The sequence below is a fragment of the Lissotriton vulgaris genome, chromosome 3_1, assembly GCF_964263255.1.
Source record: "Lissotriton vulgaris chromosome 3_1, aLisVul1.2, whole genome shotgun sequence".
NCBI classification, from domain to species: domain Eukaryota; kingdom Metazoa; phylum Chordata; class Amphibia; order Caudata; family Salamandridae; genus Lissotriton; species Lissotriton vulgaris.
In genome coordinates this window covers 352,946,553-352,974,163 of record NC_141689.1, presented here as the reverse complement: position 1 = coordinate 352,974,163, position 27,611 = coordinate 352,946,553, and the positions used below count along the sequence as shown (strand labels likewise).

The 27,611-nt window shown below is 44.5% G+C and overlaps 1 protein-coding gene across 6 annotated transcripts in view; it reads left to right on the top strand.

Moving 5' to 3' along the window:
* DAB2 (DAB adaptor protein 2) overlaps nucleotides 1–27,611 on the top strand; it is a 293,826-nt gene that overhangs the window by 183,962 nt on the left and 82,253 nt on the right. For all 6 annotated transcript variants that reach the window (XM_086960573.1, XM_086960570.1, XM_086960569.1 and 3 more), the window contains exon 5: nucleotides 2,092–2,223. In XM_086960573.1, coding sequence (XP_086816699.1) covers nucleotides 2,092–2,223 — 132 coding nt within the window. The remainder of the gene's footprint in view (nucleotides 1–2,091; nucleotides 2,224–27,611) is intronic.

Sequence of the window (27,611 nt, the reverse complement as noted above, 5' to 3'; positions counted from 1 at the left end):
ACTAGCAGGCTTCATTCAGATCAGAAGGGGGCAAATGAAAGAAGACAATCTTTGTTTTTGCTATTAGCTCAACATTTGGCAGACAGCATGTTTAGTTTGCTCTCTGCATGTTGAGTTTTGTGCAGATTCGTCATATGGGCACAAATCCAATTAAAGGGGTGGGAAGGGCAAAATATTCATTTCTTAATTATTTTGGCTGCTTTCGATGAATATGACAGATCTATTGTTGGGGAAATTACATTTGATTTAATTTGACACTGTTTGCTGTATCAGCATGAAATTGCCAGTCAGTAAGAAATGTAAACCTAGTAGTGGGATGTCAAGTTTCATACAGATCTGACACCCATCGTCACATGCAAACACATCTCTACCTTTATCTATCAACCCATCAACCATCCTATGCCAGCACATTACCGTAACCTTCAATACTATCCCCATTACACATGTAGTCCATTATACACCCACTCATCCATCATCAAGGAGCAACACAGCCACCAAATACATCCAAACAACCAACTATGAATAACCCATGAACATGATCCTTTGAATAGGAACTCTAATGAGGAACCCAGAATGGTCCTCCACCTGGTGGCCCAAACAACTGGGCTCTCCACCTGTCCCAGTGATAAAAGCGAGGAACTTGGGAGTCATCTTCGACAGCAAACTAACCTTCATGTCAACAAGGTTGTCTCCTCTGCTCTCTTCATGCTAAAGAAAATAAAGAAATTGCTGCCTTATCTTCCCTCCTCTGCTGGGAAGACTTTAGTTACCACTCTGGTATTTTCCAAAATGGACTATGGAAATGCCCTCTTCCTCAACACCCAGAAATCAGTGCTATCAAAACTACAGTCTGTACAGAATGCGGCTGCCAGAACTCTTCTAAACATCCCTCACCGCCAGCCTACCACCCTAGCCATCCGCCAGCTTCACTGGCTCAGAGTAGAGAGCCGTATTAAGTTTAAGGCCCTTTGCATTGCCTACAAGGCCATGCATGGCACAGGACCTAAATTCTTGACTGAGGCACTCCAGCTGTATACCCCCAAAAGATTGCTGAGATCGGCTAACACTTGCCTTCTGCCCGTACCTCGCACCAGAACGGCAACCTGGGGAGATCGTCGCTTTTTAGTGGCTGCACCAAGACTCTGGAACCTTCTCCCACTAAATATCAAAAATGCCCCCAACCTGATGAGCTTTCGGAGGCTCGTAAAGACATGGCTGTTTGATCAGTGAACTCTACTATTATGATCCTGCTAGCTCACACATGCGCCGAGACACCTCCGGGTAATTGTTTGCGCAATAAAAATCTCAAAAATAAATAAATAAATAAATAAATAATACTCAGTGTAAAACCATACTCCTAACTAAGGTATGGTTCATGTGGAAATTCATGAAAAAAAAATCATTTAAAGTGGTGTCATGGTTCACTTCTAAAACCTTAACATCCTTAAAGAACCGTAACTTGTACCACTGCCACACCCTATCCAGGCCATGTCAGGGTCTTCTGGCGTATATGAAATGGCACATTGCAGGGGTTCTATGATTTTGCAGTTGAGCCTACATCAATGTATCTGTTTCAGGTCATTTTGTTCTCTGGTTTCAAATTCTTCCATAGCTTGGGGCCAGCTCTTTCTATGTTCGATAGGAGGCAGGGATTTTATAGGAGAGGGCATTAAATATGTATTCTGGAAGTACATGTGCAATGTTCTCATTTGTGCCTACGTTTTTAAGGTGATGGAGTTTGGAGGTTCAAATATTTGGTGTGCAAGCAATACCTGTCCTTTAGAATTCATATTGCTTTAACTCTTTTCTGCAGATTGCATATTAACTCTACCGGGTGCTCCACTCATTCAAACCCTCGTATCCTGTGGAGATTGTGGAAGGGTCAGGTTCCCCTTATGACACTTTCCCCTTCTTATGTTTATCAATTGATGACGGAGGGGGCGGGGCGGGGGGGGGGGAGGGGAGGGAAGAGATGGAAGAATGACAATATGTTTTATTTTTCTCTTCTTTATCTCATCTTGCCCCCTCACTATGAAGTTTCCTTATTGGTGGCCAGTCTAAATGAAACATATTTCTTATTTTCTGTCCTAGGTCATAGAGCACGAACATCCTGTAAATAAAATCTCCTTTATTGCTCGTGATGTGACCGATAACCGTGCATTTGGCTATGTTTGTGGTGCAGAAGGACAGCATCAATTTTTTGCATTGAAAACGGCGCAACAGGTGGAGTATTCATTATAAAGTCAAAATACTAAAATTCATTATTTGTTCATTATATGTATTTAGGAGATCTCATCAAATTAATATTAATGTATGTTTCTGTCTGCAGTAGATCATAAATGCAGCAATTTGCAGTTTCATATATTTTCTCTGCACTTAAGATATTTATTCCATATATAAAATAACACTTTTATATATTGATCTGTCTGCTTCATCTATTCATTTGTCTGAATTCACCCCATACACTCGCAACTAACTATCCTCTATCCTCCGTGATGAATGGGAGACAGTGGTAAAGAGTATCAGTATGATTTGAACAGGGCGGCTCCTCCTCTAAGGCGGAGGAGAGCCACCTCACTGCTCAGAGAGCAGTGAAAAAAGGTCTTCAGCCCGGCTTGCTTGAATCCAGTGGCAAAGTCAAAAGCAAGCCGGGCTGAAGATGGCTGGAATGCCAGAAACCGGTCCTCGGAAGCTTGTTTCCGGTCTAGGGAAGACATGGCTTGGCAGTTCGGGCTGGACTGTTCCCATGAGGCACAGGGTCAGTCTGATTTGCATATAGCCATGTTTGAACGGGGGTGGCAGAGTGGGCTAAAGAACGGTGATGGATTAAACCCAGATCTTTTGACTGGGTGTGTTTGATTGATTCAGATGCTCCGTCCATCACCACCCCCTTTTGTACCGTGTTCGTGTCACTGTGGGCACTTCAACACTCTGAACCATCTTCTATAAGTCAGCCCCAATGGCATTAGTTAGAAGGAGGGCTGTTTTTCAACGACTACAGAGGCAAGTCACACACAAAAAAGTCGTTGTTTCTAGAATGCTTTGCAAACATGTGTTGTGTGAGTCCTGGGGGCGTGTGGTTTTCTAACTGCCCTATAAAGATGCACTCACTTACAAAAAAAAAGCAGCAGGCAGAGTGAAGTCATTCCTACAGACAACCCCTGCAAATATAGGGTACACCACTGCTTTACTAATAATAGCCCGGCCAAGTGCCCCGCGTCAGGGGTTAAGTTAACACATTTCAGTGCTGTTCCCACAACACTGCTCTGAAATGAAAAAGAAATGGGATGGAATGGCAATTTCAGCTCCTCAGTCTGTGTTTTATGGATCGCTTCAGTTTCAGCTCTCCAGTAATAAAGCCAGCTTGAGCTGTAGGCCTGCAGTCAAGAACTCAGACAGGGTGGAGTACAGGTCAAGTTGCCATTTACGGCACAGTCAGGACTTGACTGGTGGACGCCTGCCACCACTGTTGGTTTTATTAGCACGTTTGTGTCTTGTTTTGCTGGGATGAGCTGGCTGGAACGGTCCACCGTGCACCACAGGAGTTGAGCCATTGTCTGGATAAGACGTCAGTATCACTCAACTTTGCATGTTGGGGGCAATAGCGGTCACTTAGCAAAGTGATGCAGCTGGCCAGTCACCACCCCCTCCATTCCTGAGAATCCCATGCTCTGCACTTTTCACTACAATTTTTGCTACAGAATGTTCCTGAGACACAGAGTGGTACTGATTTCAGTCCTACAGGTCTCATAGCAAGTGAGCCCCCACTGCACATCTCTGCGGGCTCCGAACCTTGTGACCCATAAGTAGGTAAAATGAGAAGTTCTCTAGATTGGGCTTAAAAGAGCATTTTCCACCCATGATGGATCTGGGACAGAACCGAGAAATTACACAGTAAAGAAAACCATTACTGCGAAATATGCAGACAAGAAGTATAGGTTGCAGTTGTAGCAGTCATTATATAATACTATGTTTTTAACATTAGACAACTGAACAGAAAAACACTAATTAATTCAATACATTTCGTTTATATTGTGCATGTAGAACACTTCTATGTTTCCTCACCACCTTCAGGCATAGAAAGACATTTCCTTTTGGCTCATAGAATATTGAGAGACCAAGACGTCCTCTCAGGGTGGGCTTCATTGTCTGACATGAAAATGGTTGTGCTCAAACGGTCAGTGGTATGTTATGCTTTTTAGATTTGGCGTTAGGGGAGACCTTCTGATTTTACTAAAATTGAATGCATAATATATTTATAGCATGTTTCAGCCTTCTCTCTTCCTTTATTGGTCTGGCTGGATCCTACACTCTCCTTCACCAGCCACACGAAGAAGGTTGCAGCTACCTGCTATGGTATTCTGCGAGGGCTGAGACCGGTCCTCAAATTCTTCGACCCCCCTACTCGGCAACTGGTGGTCCAAGCCTCCATTCTCTCCCGGCTGGACTATGGGAGTGCGCTGCTGCTCGGAGTGAATCAGACGGAGGCTACTAGACTGCAAAGGGTGCAGAATGCCGCGGCGCGTGCCATCGTCGGCCTTCCTAGACAGTGCTCTGTCTCTGCATTTTTGACCTCGCTCCACTGGCTGCCGGTCAGACAGAGAATTAAATTTAAAGCGCTCTGCCTGACATTTAAAATCTTGAAGCTCTCCTCTCCCCCTGCCCTTGCTAAGCTTATTACCTCCTATGTCCCTACACGGTCTCTTAGATCGGAATCTCTCCATCTGCCGGTCAGCACACGGTTTAGACTGAGTAGGATGGGAGGTCGCTCCTTTCAAGTACTAGCGGCAGGACTATGGAACTCTCTCCCTGTCCATATCCGAGCCTTGAACAGCCTCACTTCCTTTAGGCGTGCCATAAAAACTTATCTGTTCCCAATTGCTGAATGATTCCTCTTCCCCTTCTCAGCATCGATCTGTTGTGTTGTGGTACCTGATCAGGCGCCGGGACGCCCCTTGGCTGGGGCAGCTGCGCGCCTTAGAAATACTACTAACATAACATAACATAACATTTCAAACTATTGTTCCGCCCACTACAGCGTACAGCATGGTGCAAGGGGGCAGTCCACTTCATTGATTTGGCAACTTTCCTTTCACACACCGAGGGCCCAATTAACAAAGGTAAACATAGACCTGAAATTTAAGTTTAGACCTGAAATCTAAGGACCCAATTCACAAAGATAAACTTAGACTTCAAAAGTTTACCATTAGTAGTTCCTTTAAGCGGTAAGGACTATTATGGCAGTGTTTGAGTTTTGAGACTGGAAAAATCATTTTGCTTTAAACCACCTTTTATTATTTAGATTGTGAAGGCCTGGCAGTTTCCCCAACATGCTTTGCAAAAACCATGGCCAAACAATACCGCCATTGACAAAGCCAAAAGGCTGGCAGCTAATGCCAGAACTATTGGTTTTGCTTTTGCCAGTATTTGTTTTCTTGGCAGCGATTTACCAAGCCAATCCTGGATTACAGTGAACAGACATGTTACCTGGTAGAGAAAGAGAGTTAAGGAATGAGGGAGAGGGAGGAGGAAAGCAATCAAGGGCAAGCATAGAACCAGGAAACCAAAGAGGGATAGAAGAAAATGTGGACAGAGAAGGGAGAGTGATGAAGGAGAAGAACGAAGGGGGCCAATAGAAAGAAGGTAAAGCTAGTTAGGAGGCGAATGCAAAAAATGGGAAAATCAAGTGACAAAGGGACATGTGAGAATAGTGGTTAAGGTGAACAGAGAGGAGAAAAGTGAAAGAAGAATAGAGAGGAGAGAAAACATGGGAATGATGAAAACCGGGTGATAGGACAGTGCGAGAAAGGAGAGTGGGGTGGAAGAGCAAGAAATGTGAATGGAAGGGAGCGAAGGAAGAAAAGGCGACAGTGACAGCAGTATGAGCTAGGAGAGTTGAGGTAAGAGCAAAAAAAGAATGGGGAGGGGAGAGAATAGGAGAATAGGGAGACAGGGAGAGTGGGGAGGGCTAGATTGGCTGCAGTGCATCCAGCCAATTTTGTTAAGAAGATGTGCCTTATTGAGCTCTGACACTCATGTTTCTGTAAGATCCATGTGTGCCAATATGGAAGTTGAATAATTGTGGTGTTCAACTCTGCACTTTCTGATCCTACTGCTGCCAGGCAAAGTTAATCTTTGTAAAGCACAGTTCATTTACCCTGTACCAAGGTCCAACGCACCAGGTTTGCACTGTTAGAACATCATCAAGTGGCCAGTTGAGCTAAAATGTAACGATTGGGTTAGTCTGAAAAACACCCTCCACCACCTTCTTCCTGCCTGCTGTATCAGCACACCACAAAGACGTTTTAAGGTAACAGCAAAGCGGACATTGCCCACGGCTCCCACCTTACTAGTGCCCCCTTGGAAAGCGAACTTTCAATCTCACATATGTCTATTGCTCCATCTCAGCCTTTAAGGTATTATTCAATATCGTTTGGCATTATGGGGCTTAAATTAGCACTAAATGGAAATGGGTAATAAAATACAAAGTTCCTCCAAACAGGGGCTCTTAAAATATGTCTTGTTTGGAACTCCTAGGATGACACTGCCTCGCCTCACTTTATTTGTCATCATACTACATACATTTTTTTAGGATTTTTAGAGTGCAGGGGATACAAACCCAAATTTGCTCCCTCAATAACACAATTCTGTTTGCATCGGACCCCCTCGCTCTTTTAAAAAAATCGACTTTGATAATTTAAAAGAAGGAATGAAGGTAGTGCCCTTAAATAATCACTTGGAGAATGCTCATTTGTTCTAAGAGCATGTTTAGATCATTGTATTGCATAAAAAAGGGTACTTTTTTGTAGTTTATTTCAGTGCAGAGAGAATACTGATTAGTTATTCTTGCAATTCAGTGCCACATAATATGACTGATAGTGTCACGCATAGGGCATTGGAATGCCACACATAAGCATATTGAAAACATTTTAACGTCACACATGTGCTAGCAGAAACCTTGACCGATATCTAATAAATATGAAATGGACCGCTCACTGCTTTTCTGCTTCCAGATAGAAAATATTGTAAGCTGTAAGTGGGGAAAGTGCACATTTCGGGTCATATTTACAAGCCCCTATTGCCTTTCAGTGATGTTGTGATGGCAATAGGGGCTTCGCCTTATTTACAAGGGCCCCCGCAACACCCATTGCCCTCCCCTTTAATGCTAAATACAATGTGAAAGGGTGCCTTATTTACAAGGCAGTGTTAAGCCACATTAAATAAATAAGGTAAGGTTCCTATCACCGTCATAACATCACTGAGGGGATTGTAAATATGCCGCTCAGTACCTGCAAGCAGCAACTCTTCAGCAGAGAAGCTGTTCAAAGCCGTACCAGAGCACATTTAAGCCGGTGGTTGCTGGTGGGAAGCACCAGCACTCGTTCTTGGGGACCATCACAGATTATTTTCTGTTCAGACATTTCCCGGGAGCCAGAGAGAGAAAAACATACACAGCAGACAGAAGGAGGAAGAGAAAGACGAAAGAAAATTCATATTCCGTGCAACAGTCAGAGATTTTAGGTGCTGCTAGCCCTCCTGAGCACTGCATAGGGGAAGTAAATTCCCTTCCTGCCAACACTTTTAGTGGATATGGTGCAGTCGAAAGTAATGAATTCATTCACAGCATCTATACCACACAAGGGCATTCAAGGCATTGTGATTTCAGTGCCAAGGGTTTTCTTTGCAATCAAAAACATTCATTGTAAATGCTGATTTTGATTGATGAGTGAAAACATCATGTTTATACGCGAGAGAGAGGCAAAGGAGGGATAGGAGTCGGCATGTCATTCCACAGTGACCAAGTCCTGCACTGTTTTCTTTATATATACATCCACACAACCGTTTGAGCCTTCATGCCTATAAGCTGACTCCTGGGGTAGGAAGGGAGTGCCTTACTCAGACATGGACTAATCTAAAAAGATAATGGTGAACTGCCTTCGATTCACAACGTTGACAATTCGGATAAGTGCGATTTTTTTCTTGTACATTTCGGTAAACGGGAACAGAAAAAAACACATTCTTCAGTATAGCCTAAAGTAAAGATGAAGGTGGAGATTAAGTATTGAGCTGCTTCTTAGATGGCAGGATGCTAAAGTTGTATTATTATGGTGTGGGAGCCTGAAATATGGGCCACTTAGCCACCAGACACGGTAGAGTTGCCCAGATTCCTGCTTACACACACTGTAACTGCTGGCTAAAATACTATTTCCAGACATAACACAATGTGGCAAGTAAAATTGAAAACTAAATGAAGGTTCAGTATATTTTACCAATATTTCAAGTCCATTCTCCGTTATTAATCATGATTGTGTTTCACTATGTTCAAGCTCAATACATTCTATGCCATCACATCTCATGTTGGACCTGACATCTTTGGTGCAGTTTCCCCCATCTTTTTGACTTCCAGCTTTTGCTGACTTAATTTCTGCTTGCTTTAGGACTCTTTGCACTGTACCACTGTTAACTAGTGCCAGAGTATTTTTGCTATCTCACCTACAGATAGTAACATTGGCTTACACCCAACTGGCATATTCAATTTACTTGTAAGTCCCTAGTAAAGTGGTACTACATATACCCAGGGCCTGGTAATGTAATGCTCCTAGTGGGCCTGCAGCACTCATTGTGCCACCCACTTAACTAGCCCTTTAAACATGTCTCAGACATGCCTTTACAGCCTAAGTATGCATTTCTAAACTGCCATTTCAACCTGGCAAAATAAACCTCTTGCCAGGCATAAACCTCCATTTCATTACAAATAAGTAACCCCTAGGGTAAGCCGTAAATAGCTTATTGGGCATTGTACAGTGTATTTAAAAAGTTGAGTGCTTTAAAGTTTACATGCCCTGAACAAGAAAAACCCTGAAATTTGTTTTCCACTACTGCAAAGCCTACCTTTCCTATGGTATAAAATTGAGTCAACTTATTACATTTAATAAGTGAGAAGTTTCAATTTGGATCCGATAAGTATCTCATATTTGGTACCTGAGAAATTGTAATAAAGAATCCTTTTTAATGGTAAGGTTGGATTTTAAGTTACAATTCTGAAAATGCAACTTTTGGGAAGTTGGCTTTTCCCTGCCCTATTTGATGCCTGCAGACCGTTCCTGGGTAACGTGACTGGGTGACTGTTAGATTTTGTTTACTCATCCCAGACAGGCATATCATCAAGGGATTAGATGTGTCTGGATGGGGCATCAGCTTGCAGGATGAGGGGCAGAGTTCGGCACAACCCCACTTGCAACTATGCCCTGCCTTCATTTAAAGGACTTGTCACCACAACACTGTTCATGCCGCCAGATTGGAGCCAGTACAGGGGAGGCAGGAAACTTCAAGGACTTCTCCTACTTCAAAGTAGGCACCAGATATGAATATTGGACCCTCAGACCGAACTCTTCAGTCCACTGGGGACCTGTGGATCCTACAGAAGAAGGACTGCGGTGCTTCATGGCTGCCAAAAGGACTGCAACTCTGCTGCTGAGCTACTATGCTGCTCTGATGTCTGACTCCCTGCTTGCTGAGAAGGAAGAGTGTACCACCACTGTTAGAATTGGGGGTCTCTGGTTGGCGCAAGTTTTCACTTGTGACAAGCAGGGACCCTCTCCTCTAAGTCAGGGCGCAGGATGACCCCTTCAGAATTACCCTTGCTCACCCTCTAGATGCGTGGCGTGAGCAGCCAAGGCTAATCTTCAGGCGTTAGTGGTTAAGCATTTGTAGGTACACACAGTAAATATATTCATCCCCCCACAAATGGACACCAGTCTTGTGTTGTATGAAAATATGGTTACTTTATGTAAAAATATATATCTATGGAGGCAAAATATTACAAGACTTTTGATAACGTTTTAGCTTTGGCCATAAGATAGGAAACAATGGCAAGTGTTCTTCTCAATTCTAAATTACTTCTGGGTTGCTTCTCTGTAGTCCTTGTTTGTCTTAAACTACTTTTACACACTGGGGGCACCCTATCCAGGCACTGGGGCACGGACTGTACCGGCTGTACACTTTAACGAGCTTCCCTGCGCGTCCGCTGCGTACAGCGCTGCTGATTTTGAAGGCGATAATGAGTCGTACTGAGCTGTTGCGACTCACACGCCGAGCCGAAGGAGAGGGAAGCTTTTCAGAGTACGCGCCGAACTCTACCAGCGGTCCAGGGAGCAGATAGGGCGTACCGGGCACGGTGGAGGCGCACAGTGAATACGAGGAAAGAAAACGTTGCGGGCCCGAGCCCGTGGTGTGCAGATTGTCCTGGGAAGTGCGCGACGTCCGCCCCTGGGCCAGGCAGGCGGACGCGTCGTTGTGCACTTCTGAGGTCAGACGTACCTTGGGGTTTGTGGACAGCGGGTGGCTTCCAGATGGCAGGGCGCGGCACGGAGACCTCCAATACTGGCTGTAGAGGTGGCGAGTCCTTTGGTTATGTGGCGCGGCCTCTTCCTGAGGTCAGAGGGCACAGCGGGGCGGCCCGGTGCGATCACAGGGCACGGGCGGCCGACCCAGGCTATCGATGTGCGCTCGGGGAGACCAGGATTCCGGCGGGAGGGGGTAGACGAGCACTCCAAGTCCTCCAGTAACGTACAGTGGCAGAGGAGCAGGCGGCCTGACCCGAGGGGCAGAGAGCAGCTCTGGGCAGAGCGAGGCTCTCAACGGGTGAAAGGGCAGACAAGCTACCGAGTGACACACTTCTAGGAGGGGGTGAGGGGGACGCAGTCTTGCCTCCGGCGGGAGGAAACACACGGCTCAATCGCAGATGAGCCAAGGCACAGAGAAACCACTAGTCCTGGGGTTCAGTTCAGGGGGCAAGCTCAATCAAGCCCTTGGAGAGAGTTTCAGCACAAGTCAGCAAAGTCCTCTTTAGGCCTCTTCCTCTCCTTCCTCAGCAAGGCCGACAGCAGGCCAGTCCTTCCAGCTTCTTCTTCTTCCTTCTAGTTGGGCAGAGGTTCGTTGTGGGAAACAGGATCTAGTTTATTGGGAGCAGGGCTCCTATACTTATACTCAGTTTCTTTTGTTCTGTCAGGCCAGGGGGGCCTTTGCATAGCCTATTTCAGTTTTGAAGCACTCTGTTGTGCTGTTCCTGGCTTGTCCTTTCAGTGTGAGGGGTAGGCACATCAGACGCTCTGCAGGAGGTGGAGCCAGCATTGTGATGACAGGGGCAGCCAGGAGTACTCTGTTGACAGTCCTCCCTCTTCCTGGGCCAGGTGTCGGGCTGAGTCATCAGTCGCTCCCCAGGAGGTGGAGCCAGCATTGTGGTGGCAGAGCACAGCCCTATTCAGAGTCCAGGGGCACTCCCACCTCCCACCAAGGTGTAATCCTTGCATTCACCACCTGTCATCCCCCAGCCCTGTCACTCACACAACCCAGACAGCAGATACACATCATAGCAGAGGCGGGCTGAAATGGTTAGGTAAGCAAATGCTAACTTTCTAAAAGTAGCATTTGCAAACACAGGATATTAAAATAAACTTTACTAAAAGAAGTATTTTATTATTCTGAGTTCAGGCATACTAAACTTGACCTTCTACCATGTTCCCTGAGCCTGCTGGGATTATAGGGTGTAATAATTCCAGCAGCCCATCTTGGCCTAAGAGAACAGGTAGCCTAACAATAGTGAAAAACGAAATTGACTGTAATTCACTATTAGGACATGCCACGCACATCAGGGCTTGTCCTACCTTACACTTACAATGCACCCTGCCCTAGGGCCTACCATAGGGGTGACTTATTTGAAGCAAAGGGAAGGTTTTGAGGCTGGCAAGTGTGTGCACTTGCCCAGCCAGCATGACAGTACCAGACTGCACACAGGTTCTGCAATGGCTGACCCTAGACACACTTTAAAAGGCTGCTTCTGTGGGTGGCGCAACCAGCGCAGCAGGCCCACTAGCAGTATTGGCATTTACAAGCCCTGGCACTCCTGGTGCACTTTACTGGGGACTGACAGTAAATCCAATGAGCCAATCATGGAAATCAATCACATACATTTTACATTGGGAGCACTTGCACTGTGGCACGGATTGGCCGTGGCGCAGTGCCCTGAGCAGCGAACATCAGCAAAAAGTGGAATGGAGACTCACGCCAAGGTGCCAGGTCTAACAGCCACCCTTCATCCTAAGCTGAAGTGACTACAAGGGCCTACAGACTGACTTCCTGTGTTGAGCTATAGGGACATAATAAGCTCCAGAGGCTCTCTGCAACTGCCCAACTGACCTGCTGTCTAAATCAGAAAGTGGACCTGCTTGAGCTCTGCTGGCCTCAACTGGAATTAGGTCCTGTGTTCCCAAAGAGTTGTTCTTTAGGCCCTGGACCCTTGGTGTGGCCTAAGTTCAGCTCCTCTTCCAAGAAAAGGAGAAATTCTGTAGTTTTAGGATCTTTGCAAATGCGAACGGGTCAGTTTGCGCCAAGATACTTCCGCCTGCACCACCCACCACAGCGAAGATCCATTGAACCTGACTGTTCGCACCACAGCGACTGCCAACAAGGTCCTGCAGTGCGAGAACTGCACTTCGTGCTACAGCATCGACAGCTTGCGATGACACCAATGCATAGCTCCATCAATGACCGACTGCGACACCCAACAGGATCTACAATGAAGATCATCCGCAAAGCAGGGCCTGCTCTTTGTGCTGCATCAACTACGATCCACGATGCTATCGCTGCTCCTCGTGGCCCCTTCCATCGTGAACATAACTCTTCACGCTGAACTTTAAAGGTAACTCTTTCAGACGGACTAATCTGGTCCCTGTATCCTACCCACGTTCCATCTTGGTCGGCCTGAACTTGTAACTTTCACCCGGTCGCGCACTATCAGATAACCGCATGTGAGCAGGTAATACTTACCTGCAATATTTAAAATTCCATATCTCCAGTTCTACTGATTGGATTTTTATTATTTTGGTGTCAAATAATTTATCTAATTTTACACTAGTTTACTAAATTGGTGTGGGATTTGTCTTGTGTTGTGTTCTCTTGTTATTAGTGTTTGAAGTGCTGCATAAGTACTTTACAAATTGCCTCTTAGTTAAGACTGACTGCTTTTGTTCCAAGCTACCTACCAGAGGGTTAAGCACAGGATAATTTTGGGTTGCTTGTGTTTCACACTGCCAGAGATTGTGGTTGCTTCTTGGGTAGGATTCCACCCCCCTCAACCAGCAACCTAATTGCCAATACCTATTCAGAAGCCTAAAATCATGGTTGACCTATTTGGAAGGCCAAGGGCACTGCAGTTTTGTTTAGACACATATATAATGTTACCCTTAAAATTGTATAGCCTGAAAACAGCAGAGTTAATCAAAAGCCAGGAACACAGACACGTGGAATGAATTGCTCCATTTCACCCATAAATTGAACCCTGCCTGGTTTTGTAAGTCTGCTTCCAGCACATCATTCCAGTCTTATAGAGCCTGAGCTGAACAGGAGGGTCTTCAACAGAGAGTGTGCCTTTAATGGTCGGCATAGCCAGATAGGGAAGGCTGTAGGACTATGACAACATGTGGCCCAATTAGGACAGATTGCCTTAATTGGAAAAAAAGCAGCCTTCTGTGAGACACAGGGGTTTACTGCCCTTCGCGCACCCAAATCTTCAGTTCATTTAACAGCCCTTTGAGTGTGTGTGTGTGTGTGTGTGTGCGTGTGTGTGTGCGTACTAAGAGTTACTGGCATGCACTCACAGCAGGCGCTGAAACTGTGTTCGGCAGTTAGCCTCTTTTTTTCTAGGTCTCTTTGTTTGGCTGAGTCGATGAAGACAAGAGCTGAGCACAATAACCCCTTCCCTCCTTCCAAGGCTCTAGTGTCACGAGGCGCAATGGGAGGTCGAACCGGGGAGGTGGGGATCGCTGTGTGCCATTGTCTGCATCCTCTGGCTCCCTCACTGCCCTGCACATAGCCTTGTGGAGAGGCAGGTGAGAGGGAGAGTCAGAGGGAGTGGATTAAGACATTTCGAAGTTGACAGCACCAGACCTGTACCGGTGTTCATAGCCCGCTGCTGCACCATTCGCTTCAATGGAGCTCTCAACGTTCCAGTGTTCTAATGTGGCATGAAACATTAACCAGGGAAGTACACAACAGTGATTTTAAGGAAGTTCAGATCCCGATTAAATAATTGTCATCTGAGAGACACGCAGTCAGCCTATTGTGTTGGATTAAAAACAAAAGCTGATCTGAGATGCTGGTAGCTACAGTGTGTAGAAGCGGAATTTCTGTGTTCAAGATGTAGACACTGCTGTAAGTGGGAACATCTGTGTGATGAAAGGTACATGTGATGCTTTAGAAGTCTGTTTCTCTTCTCGAATACCAGGAAAGAATTGAGCTACTAGTTATCATTTTTGTGCTGTTGAAGAATATAGCAACTTTCTGCTAACCAGTGAAGCTGCATGCGTGTATGACAGTAGCGTAACATTGGCCCCACAGACCCTGTGGTCGGGGAGGGGAGCCTGAGCTCCAGGGGCCCACACGGCACTGTGCACAGCAGATGGGCCCCAGGCCTGAGAGCTCCTGACTTGGTCCGGAGTGTGGGCGTCCATCTCTATGTACTTTGCAGGGGGACTCCCTCAAATTCGCCATTGGTGTATGATAAAGGCATAATATGGTTATCATACACACATTGTTTTCTGTGAAATTGAAACAATGCAGCAGTTTAAAGACCTATATTGTTATAAAATTAAGTGAACATATGATGACATGATTTATTTCTGAACAGTATACTAAAATAACGCCATTGTGCTAAAACAAATTTTTAAATATGAGTTTAAAAGGACCAATCATTCCAACCTTTTATTTAGTTCTAAAATGAAATACCTTCATAGGGTGGGAGGGGCAGAAATGGGGCCGAAGAATGGCGGATTCTACATAGGTGCCTGTGGCAGACAAACCATCCTGTTTGAATTTGTCACCATCTACAATTAATTTAACTCTATACAATACTGCCATAGAAAAGGTAACAATTGTTCATTAAAAGTTAACCTCATCCGTGCTCATGACGAGCTCAGCTCGTCATGAGGCACGGTGCGCCGGTGCTCATGACGAGCTGAGCTCGTCATGAGCCGTGGAACGCTCGCATGCGGGGATAATTCCCCTGCGGTGCTGAGCGTTCCACGGAAACGGGTGTGGTCATGACGAGCTGAGCTCGTCATGAGCAGACAGCACTGTGCCTCATGACGAGCTGAGCTCGTCAAGAGCACCGGGGCGCTGTGCACGCCAATCGCCTACCACCCCGAGCACATCAGGGGAATTACCCCCGCACGGAAGGGGTTAATGGTTGTGTCCATAAAATGCTGGAAACCACACCCAATATATTAGTGAGTGAGAGGTGGACACCGATAATTTAACCTTGTAGAAAGATTTCCATTGCCTATAGCTGATGGCATAAATTCCAGGATTCCACCTGTGCATTAGCAAAATCCACACTGAAATATCCGCCAGTCCTTCAACGTAGCTCCTGTCAATAACCGCTTTCATATCGAAACCTTTATCACTATAGTAGCAAGAACTAAATGCAGCTGATTGTCCACTGCCAGTTTAGTAGGGGGCCTAGCTTCCACCATGATAGCGGGTGGCAAGTTGTCTCCCCAACCTCTAAATCAGATCTAAGCATTGTATCACTGAGTGTCTTTTCCCAAAGCCCTGGTACAACCATGGATCTAGGTTTTGTGCCATCCTTTTCCTGCTGGTTTTAATAATGTAGGCAATTCTCAGATTATCCCAGGCTTTGGGCAAGTAGCTGGGTTCTTATCTGGAACGTGTGGAGTACATGTGCTCGTAATTAGGATTTTCCGAATGTAAATATTACCTCCATTTAGTAGGTCTGATCTGTAATATTTTCACTCGACTGTTTTAGCAATAAGTGTTTAAAAATTTGGAAAAGAGTGCCATTATTTGTGCTTGTCAAATTCTCAAAGCACAATTATACTTGGCATAGTTACATGGCACATGGGTTAAAAGTTCACATGCACAGCCAAGATGTACTCTTGCAACAGCATCAACACATATTTATGACCATCTTATAATTCATAAATAGATGTTCACAAAGCCTACTTTCTTTCAGCCTCAAGTTAAAGGGTCTCATGGGGCACATATACATGCTCATCTTCTACTATTTAATTGGGGATAATACTATAAACCTAGAATATCAGAAGGATGGTCTTTAACAGCCATCTCTAAAAATGGGATCTAAGCACCCAAGTAAATCAATGACTAGGTCCTGCCAGCGTCAGTAGGCTGCTGTTCCTCTACCCACCCTTTAGGAAAATATATGTTTATCCAAGTATCGTGTGCATACCATAGTGTCCTGCAGGACACGGTTTAGTGTTTGTACATCTAGTGTTTCCATCAGCCACCCCTTAAGGGCTGACTCCCCAATCACCCATCCATTACAAGTTTCACCGGTCAGGTGACCCTGCTAATAAAGGTGGCCGGACGCACGCGCTCTGGGCCAGCTCCAGACCTTATGGCTGTGTGTTTGTGTGTCTGTGTGGTTATTAGTGCTGCATGAGGGCCCTAAACATTACACATAAATCATACTTAGTGATATATGTAGAAGAGGAATTTCTTCACCTGTGCTACATTCCCATTCTTCCATCTGCACCAGGATGGACCCCTTTGTGACTACAAGATCAACAGTATTAAGAGAAGTGGTCGCGCTTAGTGGCTTGGAAGGTACATATCAAACTGCTTATTCTGCCTGTTCTAAACTCATTCTGTAGGGTTTGTGGACTTATTAGAAATGCATTCATATCTATTGTTTTCTTAAAGATGCACATCGTATAAGTTAAGGTGCGGCCATGTCTACAAGGCAGTTCTTTCTAGGTGAAGCAGTTTTCTGTGATTGCTTTGAAGCTTACTCCAACTGGTTAGAAATTAACCTGTATTCTAAAAAGCAAAACTCTTACACGAACCAAATGTTCATTATGAACAAATACTAAACTTTTGTGAGAAGTATATTGCATACATTACTCTTCATGTGCATGCATATCTTACTCCAGGCCGGACTGTGAGAGGGTAGTAAACAGTTAACAAAGAGAAGATTGTAAATGCAAAATGTCCTTCTTTGCGTATGCAAAATGGGACTGTTCAAGGGCGGGCCATGGACTGGCAATGCAAATGTATTAACCACTTTCTAGGCAAACCAAGTGGAAGAATTTGTTGATTCACAGAATCATTAACTAATGATTTACTACTGTTCATCTTTAACACCTGTTCCAACCTGTCATAATCCGAAAAAAAGTTACCATATAGCAATTGGAAAAAAAAAGTGTTTTCTTTAATATTCCTGTCTAAACAATGCCTCCATCACAGTTTAGTTGAGTTTCTTTGCATTTTATGCATATTGTTCATTCATGAATATAACCTATTTTCAAAATATTATATGACTGCCCCATGTTGATGTAACTTCACCAACGCCCCTTGCAAGCCATCACGACCAGCAGCCTTGCGTATCTTACTGACAAGGTCACTACCTCCGGTGCCTCTTGGCACACCTGCAGCTAGGACACCATCAGACTGAATACAAAGAAGTGAAAAACAGGAGGAACAAGAAGTCTACATACCTTATCCCTCTATTCCCACAGAATCTGGGTTAACACCCTTGTTTCATCAAGACCAACGCTGATCCAATTCAGGAAATAGCTGAAGAACCCAGCTACCCCTCCAATGACTTCTATGTGTTTTTGTTTTGGCACTGGACATCAAGCCCCATGTTTAATCTAAGTGTGCTCTATGGTATGCAACCTTTACAACGCAACTTTTACCACGCAGTGCTGTTACAACGCTTGTATTACCACGAAAACCATTACAACGCATTACACTGGGGGGCGCTCTAGGATAAGGAATAGTTTTAATTTACTATCCAACACCTTCCCTAGTGTCCACGGGGACTGGAGTTTGAATAGTGAATTAAACTATTCACTATCCAGCACCCCCAAGTGTAATGCGTTGTAAAGGTTTTTGTTGTAATACTTGCGTTGTAACAGCATGCGTGGTAAAAGCATGTGTTGTAACATCATACATCCGTGCTCTATATTTATTAGCACATACTTAAACACATACATACAAAAGTAGCTTAAAGGAGAGCAATGAGAAGACAAAGGAATGTATGTAGCTTAAGGGTGTGAGTTTAGGACACAATAGGATATGTAAATATGAATCATTTATGTCAGCAGTTCTTCAGCCCTATGGTAACCTGTGGTGGCAGCGATTGTTTCTGTTGCCTACGTCTCAGTTGCAAAATGTGTACTGAGAGACATATTTCCATGAGAGCACGTCCGTTTAATTTGCAAGATAGTGCTATGGAGCTCTAAAACCGATCACTTAGGCACAGTTGTGGTCCGCCATCTTAAAGACAGTAAGTAATTGGGGCATTCTACCATCTTATTAAGTTTAATATGTTAACAACTTTTCAAAAGTCTTATAAGCTCTTAACTTGAATATATAGCTATAGTCCATTGCCAGACAGTATTACTGTTAACATTGCAGCTATACCCAACGCAATATCCAACGTAAAATGGGAGAGAGTGGTGAAGCGTACGACCCTGGCCCTCTCTCTCTCTCTCTCTCTCTCTCTCTCTCTCTCTCTCGCTATCTCTCTCTCGCGCTCTCGCGCTCTCGCTCTCTCTTTCTCTTTCTCTCTCTTTTTATCCCCGTTTCCCTCCGGTGCTTTGGTTTTGGTTTGGGCAGTCCTATATTCTGCTCTATAGTCTGGATTATCATCAGAACTTGTCGGTTTTCACTCGAAGATCCAGACAGTACCCCTGAAATAGTCATGGGTATGTATCCCATGATATTTGTAGTATTATTTCATGGTCAATCAGGAACATCTGTATGTCATAGATTAATTCCTCTATTTAGCATTCAAGTGATTTTCCATGACCATATTTGAATGGCATTGACGATTGGGCGAACTGTAAGCCTAGCCAGAAACAATTTCCTTTAAATACTTCCTCAGTGGATTTTGGGACGGTTATTGGCCATCTTGCATTGTTGCTTCTGTTTAGAACTCTCACCACATTTGTTTGTTTTCTGCTATGGAATCATCTGCCGTATTCTTTAGAGGTTGCTTCCCACTGTGCTTCATTGCTTTGGTAGCCCTACTGTGATTCTTCTCTTCTTTGGATGATACTACATAAGAGACGTTTTCCCTTTGTCAAGTTGGTAAGAATTGTTTGTATTGTATACTTCTTGGCTTTTTCCATGCCTGTACCAGGCAATTGAATGTGTGCTGGCCTCTTAGCTCTAATGAATGGCTTGTGGGCTATGTGTTAGTTTGAGTCTGTTTATCACTTTGTCTGCCGACGGCTGTGTATTCCTGTGGCTTTTTTCTCTTCAGATTTCTGGTGTCTATGAATTCACAATTATTCTATCAATTTGGAAGCCCTAAACATTTCAATAGTTCAAATATTGCAGCCATGCTCAGTTACCCCTTTTAAACATCAATACACAATTGCCAACATGTCGTGGGCTCCCGTCCCACCTATTGTGTCTGTGTGCGTGGTTCCCAGCGCGCGGTTGGAACGTTTGTGTGGGAGCAGGAGTGAGACATTAGTTAACGGCATTCTGTTACAACTTACCAATAAGGAAGGTCACATATTCATCCTCCATCTGTCGCCTCATTACTACAAGCTTCTTTTGGCGACGCAGATGGGATACGAACCCACACGTGCAAAGCACAATGGATTAATTGTTCACCTGCATGGAAGGTGTTGGGTCATTCCAGGATGATGTACTGATCTACTGCAAGATGGAAGAAGAACACGTAGCCATTTTAAGGAAGGTTCTTCAAAGGATACTGTAAATGAGTTAGGGCAACTTCAATTAAATAAACAACTCAACAGTAACAAATTAATACATAAAACTTAAACAGAAAATCAATAGTGAAACTAGAAAAGTACAAAAATATTTTTATGTTCGAGGCATATGGGCTGCAGATGGTACATTATGAATAGATCGCCATCTGGTGTTGGGCTCGGATGATTGCACTTTGTTTTTCTCTTGGAGAGTCTTTTGTATCTTGGTGACTCCTCCCTTAGTTGGTAGTGCGCATGGGCAACGGCTCCATCCTTAGATTGTTTTTTTCCGCCATCGGGTTCGGATGAAGATCGAGACGCTCCAGATCAACTTCTGAAGAAAGTGATTTTTCGGCGCGTATTCCCTTTCCAATTCGACGGTATTGTTAGCGAACGCGTTCTTTTCCATTCCGACGCGTTACAAATTCAAAATAGAAGAGAAAAACTTGGATCTACGTCGAGGAACAAGAGACCTTTCTCGGCGCAGTCAAGCCCGGAGTCCATGGAAAGGACTCCATTCAAAAAATGTCCATCGTGTCGTGCTAAGTTCCCACACAAGGACCTACACGAGGTGTGCAACCTCTGCCTATCGCCTGAACACGAATCCAGGGACTGCGAAGCCTGCGCAGCATTCTCCTCCAAGCTAACGATCAGAAATCGTCGAGCTCGAAGGCACGAGGCTTCCAGAATGCAGGCGGAGGCGATCCCGGAGCTGTTCGGAGACGAACAAATCGAGGAAGAAGAGGACCAGTCGGGGTCGGAAGGGGACCAGTCGGAGGTTGAAGAACTCTTCGAGCAACAAACCGTGAGTGACGACGTCCCCTTACCGAAAAACCGACCCCGTGCGGTAACGACCCCGCCCTCGGGCCCGGTCAAATCGCTGAAAAAAGTTTCCGACGCCCCGCCTTCGGGCCCGGCAACGAAACCGAAACTGAAACCGAAACACTCGGAATCCCACCACGTCGGATCCGAGAAAAGGGCGTCATCGACTTCGACACCGAGGCGGCATATAAAGGAGAGCTCGGTATCGAAACATTCCATGTCGAAAAAGAAATATGATGTATCGCCCAAAAGACACTCGATACCCAAAAAGTCGGAATCGAGCAGACATTCGGTGTCGAAACCAGAAAGATCTGAGGATCGAAAACAAAAACAGCTCTCGGAACCAGGACCCTCGGTACCGATTCAAGAGCAACAAACAGATCCCAAGCAAAAGATCTTGTTTATTGACCCACAAACTGGGAAAGTGGTCACGAAGAAGAGAAAGAGTGAACAGTCAGAAGATAAACCTCTTCCTCCAAAAAAGAGAACAATGGGGACGAACATAACTCCTCCTGCTTCTCCTCGTCCTAAAGACACACCCTCTTCTCCTATTCCTCACAATAGGCCACATATTCCTACACCCTCCACACCAAGACCAGCTACACCTCAGTCAGATGTAGACAGTGATATAGGGGAGGGAGAACCTCAAGGGGATGACGAATCTATCCAGGATGAGGAAGATCCATGGGAAAATTACGATGTAGGGTCAGATGAGGACAACGACCCAGAGCTATACCCCTCAAAGCCTTCACCACCTGATGATAACACAGGTTTTGTGCAGCTCATTAATAGGGCAGCAAAATATCACAAACTAGATATGCACACAGAACCTCAGATAGAGGAGTTCTTGTTAGAGACTCTACCTAGTGCACAGAGAACATCAGGTACTCTTCCTATGCTAAAGGGTCTTCTCACTCACACAGAAGAAATATTCGAAAACCCAGTGAGAGCCAGGGTGTTAAACCCAAGAATCGATAAAAAAATATAAAGCGGCTCCAAAGGACCCAATATTTATTAGAGGGCATGTACCTCTAGACTCGCTGGTGGTCTCAACCGCTCGTAAGAGAGCAAACTCATTATCTACAGGAGAGGCTCCTCCACCAGATAAAGAGTCGAAGTTAATAGATGCATCAGGCAAGAGAGTAGCATCACAGGCAGCAAATAGCTGGCGTATAGCTAATACACAAGCTCTACTCGCACGTTACGACAGGGCACATTACGATGAGTTAGAAAAACTTCTCACACATCTTCCAAAAGAACATCAAAAGAAGGCAGACCAATTAATTCAGGAAGGTAAAATAATAACTAATACTTCCATTAAGTGTGCGTTAGACGCAGCAGACACTGCAGCAAGGTCTATTAACACTAGTGTCATGCTAAGAAGGCACGCATGGCTCAGAATCTCAGGATTCAAACAAGAAGTTCAAACAGCCCTACTGAACAGACCATTTGATCAGAAGACATTGTTCGGTTCAAGTACAGACGAGACATTAGAAAAGATGAAAAAGGATACAGAAACGGCTAAGTCAATGGGAGCATTGCAACAGCCAACGCACAGAGGTTCCTTTCGTAGATCCACCTATAGAGGGGGCTCAAAAAACACAGGAACAAATCAGCAATCCACATCTTTCACACCAACATCACCCAGAGGTAATTCAAGAGGTAATTACAGAGGTAACAACAATAAGGGTAGAGGCCGCGGAAATAATAACAACCGCAACGCCTCAACACCAAAACAGTGACTTCATAGATCTCCCCCCAGACCACATAACACCGGTCGGGGGACGTCTATCACAGTTCCTACCTGTCTGGGAAGACATCACGTCAGACAAGTGGGTGAGACAAATTATCCAACATGGTTATTGCCTAGAACTCACAGCTACCCCGCCAAACATCCCCCCCAAACAGCGCCCAATGAGTCAGGATCATTTGACATTGTTAAGAGAAGAAGTGCTAGCACTTCTACAAAAGCATGCAATAGAGAAGGTCCCAAAGGATCAACAAGGAACAGGAGTATACTCTCTATACTTCCTGATCCCCAAAAAGGACGGGTCCCTACGACCAATATTAGACCTCAGACCTCTCAATGCTTACATAAATTCGGAGCACTTCCACATGGTCACGCTCCAACAAGTACTCCCTTTACTGAAGCAAGGGGACTTTCTTTCTACACTGGATCTAAAAGACGCTTACTTTCATATCCCAATTCACAAAGCCCACAGAAAATACCTAAGGTTTGTGTTAGAAGGACAACACTACCAGTTCAAGGTCCTTCCGTTCGGTGTCACAACAGCACCGAGAGTTTTCACAAAATGCCTAGCTGTGGTGGCAGCACACCTAAGAAGACAACAAATACATGTCTTCCCATACTTGGACGATTGGCTAATAAAGGCCAAATCCAAGGAAGAATGTCTTCACAACACACAGAAGACAATTCAACTGCTGCACCACCTAGGGTTTACGGTGAACTACAAAAAATCACACCTGCAACCAAACCAGATCCAGCAATACCTGGGGGCTACAGTAGACACAGAAAAGGCAATAGCATACCCCAACCCAATCAGAGTACAGACAATGGTCGGGTTAATACAAAAATTTCAACCACAACACTCACTACCAGCACGAGTGTTTATGCAACTATTAGGCATGATGTCCTCTTGCATACTGCTAATACCACATGCCAGACTACAAATGCGCCCACTACAAGAGTGTCTAGCGACACAGTGGAATCAGGCTCAAGGTCAGATTACAGATCTGGTGTTGGTAAACGACCGGACGTATCGCTCTCTGAAGTGGTGGAACACAGAAAACATTTCCAAAGGACGGTCGTTCCTAGAGCCAGTTCCACAAGTAATAATAACAGCGGACGCATCGCTCTCCGGATGGGGAGCGCATATGGACAAATACACAGTACAGGGGAAGTGGAGTGCGCAGCAAAAGAAGCTGCACATCAACTACCTAGAACTGTTAGCAATATTTCTAGCACTAAAAGCTTTCCAAATGCAAATAACAAACAAGGCAGTCCTGATCAGAACAGACAACATGACTGCAATGTATTATATTCAAAAACAGGGGGGGACACACTCTCTCCAACTGTCCAAACTAGCACAGGACATATGGAGATGGGCCATTCCTCAAAAAATCTACCTGTTAGCGGAACACCTACCAGGAATTCAAAATCAAATAGCAGACATCCTAAACAGACAGTCAGAACAAGTTCACGAATGGGAACTGCACGACCAAATACTACAGCCATTCTTCCAAAAATGGGGGCAACCAGAGATAGATCTGTTTGCAAATCATCAAAACGCAAAATGCAAACAATTCGCATCCAGGTACCCACACCAAAGGTCCCAGGGCAATGCACTGTGGATAAATTGGTCCAACAAATTTGCTTACGCGTTCCCTCCTCTACCACTAATTCCACTACTGGTGAGGAAACTGCAGCAGCACTCAATGACAATGATACTAGTGGCACCCACGTGGGCAAGACAGCCGTGGTTCACCACGCTGCTACAACTCTCACAAGTACCACATCAAAAGCTAAGATTATTACCCATGCATCTTACACAGAACCATGGAGAAATAATGCACCCAGATCCCAAACAACTGAACCTAGCGATCTGGCTCCTGAGGTCATAGAGTTTGGGTATTTAGATTTACCACCAGAATGCATGGAAATCATTAAACAGGCAAGACGTCCTACCACCAGAGCATGCTATGCAGCAAAATGGAAGAGGTTTGCTATACACTGTAACAGTAAGCACATCAACCCTCTGGACGCATCCACTAAACAAATCATTTGCTACTTATTACACTTACAACAATGTAATCTAGCATATACATCTATTAGGGTTCATCTAGCAGCCATAGCGGCGTACCTACAAAACAGACAACACCTGTCATTGTTTAAAGTACCAGCAATTAAAGCTTTCATGGAAGGACTCAAAAGAGTCATTCCACCAAGAAGACCACCTTCCCCAGTCTGGAATCTCAACATAGTGCTTACCAGACTAATGGGGCCACCCTTTGAACCTATGCATAGGTGTGAAATACAATTCCTCACATGGAAGGTGGCCTTCCTCATAGCTATCACGTCACTTAGAAGAGTAAGTGAACTGCAGGCTTTTACGATTCAGGAACCATTTATGCAGCTACACCAAAATAAAGTGGTTCTTAGAACAAACCCAAAATTCTTACCAAAGGTTATTTCAGCATTCCACATCAATCAGTCAGTGGAATTACCGGTTTTCTTTCCAAAACCACAAACAGTAGCGGAAAGAGCCCTACATACACTGGATGTTAGGAGGGCCATATTGTACTATATAGAGAGAACACAAACTTTCAGAAAGACAAAACAGCTATTTGTTGCGTTTTCTCCCACACATAAAGGCAATCCCATCTCCAAAGCGGGCATTGCCAGGTGGATTGTAAAATGCATTCAAATATGCTACTTAAAAGCAAAAAGAACATTAACTGTTCCTCCTAGAGCTCACTCTACACGTAAACTAGGAGCATCTATGGCATTTCTGGGAAACATTCCACTAGATGACATATGCAAAGCGGCTACCTGGGTTACACCGCACACTTTCACAAAACACTATTGTGTAGATGTGCACACAACACAACAAGCTAGAGTGGGACAAGCAGTATTAAAAACATTGTTTCAGACAGTTGCAACAGACACGGGCGACCACCGCTAGGGAGAGAACTGCTGTATAGTCTATTCATAATGTACCATCTGCAGCCCATATGCCTCGAACGGAATATGCTACTTACCAGTATGCATCTGTTCTTGGCATAGAGGGCTGCAGAGTGGTACATGCCCTCCCAGCCTCCCCGGAAACCTGTGTCTGTTCCAACACTATCTTATTTAGATACACTTACATGGGCACTCTTATCTGTATTCTACTATACTACTCCATCTAACCCTACTATGGCAAAACAATCTAAGGATGGAGCCGATGCCCATGCGCACTACCAACTAAGGGAGGAGTCACCAAGATACAAAAGACTCTCCAAGAGAAAAACAAAGTGCAATCATCCGAGCCCAACACCAGATGGCGATCTATTCATAATGTACCACTCTGCAGCCCTCTATGCCAAGAACAGATGCATACTGGTAAGTAGCATATTCCTTCTTATACATGCCAGTAATTCTAAAAGAGTTGTATAATAATTATACATCTCCAGGTAACAATTGACATGAGCAATTACTTCAGTCAATTATTCAGCCTTTCAAATATGATGATTTATATTCCGCTTTTTTTGAAAGGTGATTACGGTACATATCGGTACATTGTGTTGAGTTGTCTGCTTTCTATAGTTCTTTATCGATTCCAGCAGGAGTCTTATGAATACTCAGGATAAGCAGCTCGTCCTCACAGCTTTGTCGTAGATAGCTCAGAACAACTAATGACGACAGAACTTTGATGACATCAGGATAGTCTAGTCTTATTTTGAGCGTTTAAGCATTGGATTCTTATCATTCTGAACCATTATTAGATCTCGTTGTGTATTATCTCCACTTCAACTTGGACCCTTTATGATTAATATAAAGATTTGTAGGACAAGGCTCTGACTATCTCATTAATCATTTTCACTAATCATAGTCCCCATCATTTTTCCAGCATCACACATCGATCGGTAGAATATAATTTATTGTAGGTGGAACTCCTGAGGAAGGCAGTGTGAGCTGCTGAAACGCACGTAGAGGCAGAGCTTGGAAAACCACCCAATAAATTGATGTTCTATGGATATTGTTCTTATCAACTTGAACTGCTGATTAATTATGTTTTTTATCCATATAAATCATCTTATTTGAAAGGCTACAGTACCTTTTGGAGGACACACTTCTTCACTTCTGGATTTTCCTCTGAGTTATTCATTCTAACAGAGTGGTGCAGCAATACCGCATTAACATCTTTAACTAGGCAGTTAATCAACTTTATTTTCGAAATACTTGACTCCGCACGTCTCTGAAATACTTTTGGTTCACCTATCTCATGATGCACCTGAGCACAGCATTCAACCATCTTTTCTTTATCATACCGTGCATGTATTTTTGCTGGAAGGCTCAGACATAGATTCATGAAGGCAAAATTGCCTATCCTCTCTAGGGTGGAGCCTATGTGAGCAGCAGGCACTCTTGCTTACGAGACACTATTTATTTCCAAAAAAGGACTTGAAGCTGTGTCTTTGCTTACTATTAGTTAGCTTCAGTGTCACTCTTTATTGCTGCCTCCTAATTGGACAACATAGGCTGGGCTGCACTTCCTGTTTCTTCTCTGGTGCATGGACCAAGCACAGATTGATTCTTTTTAATTAGTGTCTCACCGCTGCTCGTGCTCTGATTGAGGTCATTTGGTGGAGGACCTTAAGATTATTATTGTTGTTTCCACCACCTGTACGCTATGGCTCAGGCAGCAGCTTCTTTCAAAATTAGGAACATGGAAAAGACTGATGCCACACTTTTCAAAGAACGTTGACACAGTGAGACTGTCTGTGTTTGAAAGTAGTGCAGTTTGGATGGGGCTTTTTAATGTGTGGCTAAGGAGTGTGTGTCTAACTTTAATACTGGTGCTCAGTAAAGTTTCTGAATTCGTACCTCTTAGCAGGTCCGAGATCTGCAAGGCAACTTCACGTTTTCACTTAGCTATTGTAAAGGTTCTTGTGGATGGGCAAATGTACGCGCTCTGTAAAACTTTCAAAATAAATTACATGACGTCAGAACCCACTCGCTGCATATTAATTCCCAACACTGTTATTAAATGATGGGTGAATGACGGTGAAAAGGTAAGCATCCTAAAACTATTAGGGCTAAGGGTAGTTCCGCTAGTATATAAAAGGTACACTAGTGATAAAGGAAGAAATATCATAGAAATACTTGCTCGACTCTAGCATACCTATATGTTTAGTGCCAATGGGTGCATTTTGCAATGTAATATTGTATGCCCTGCCCTGACCCTGGCTTTCAGAGCCCTTAATGACCGTGGCCCTGCATACCTCCGGCGCAGACTGAGGTTC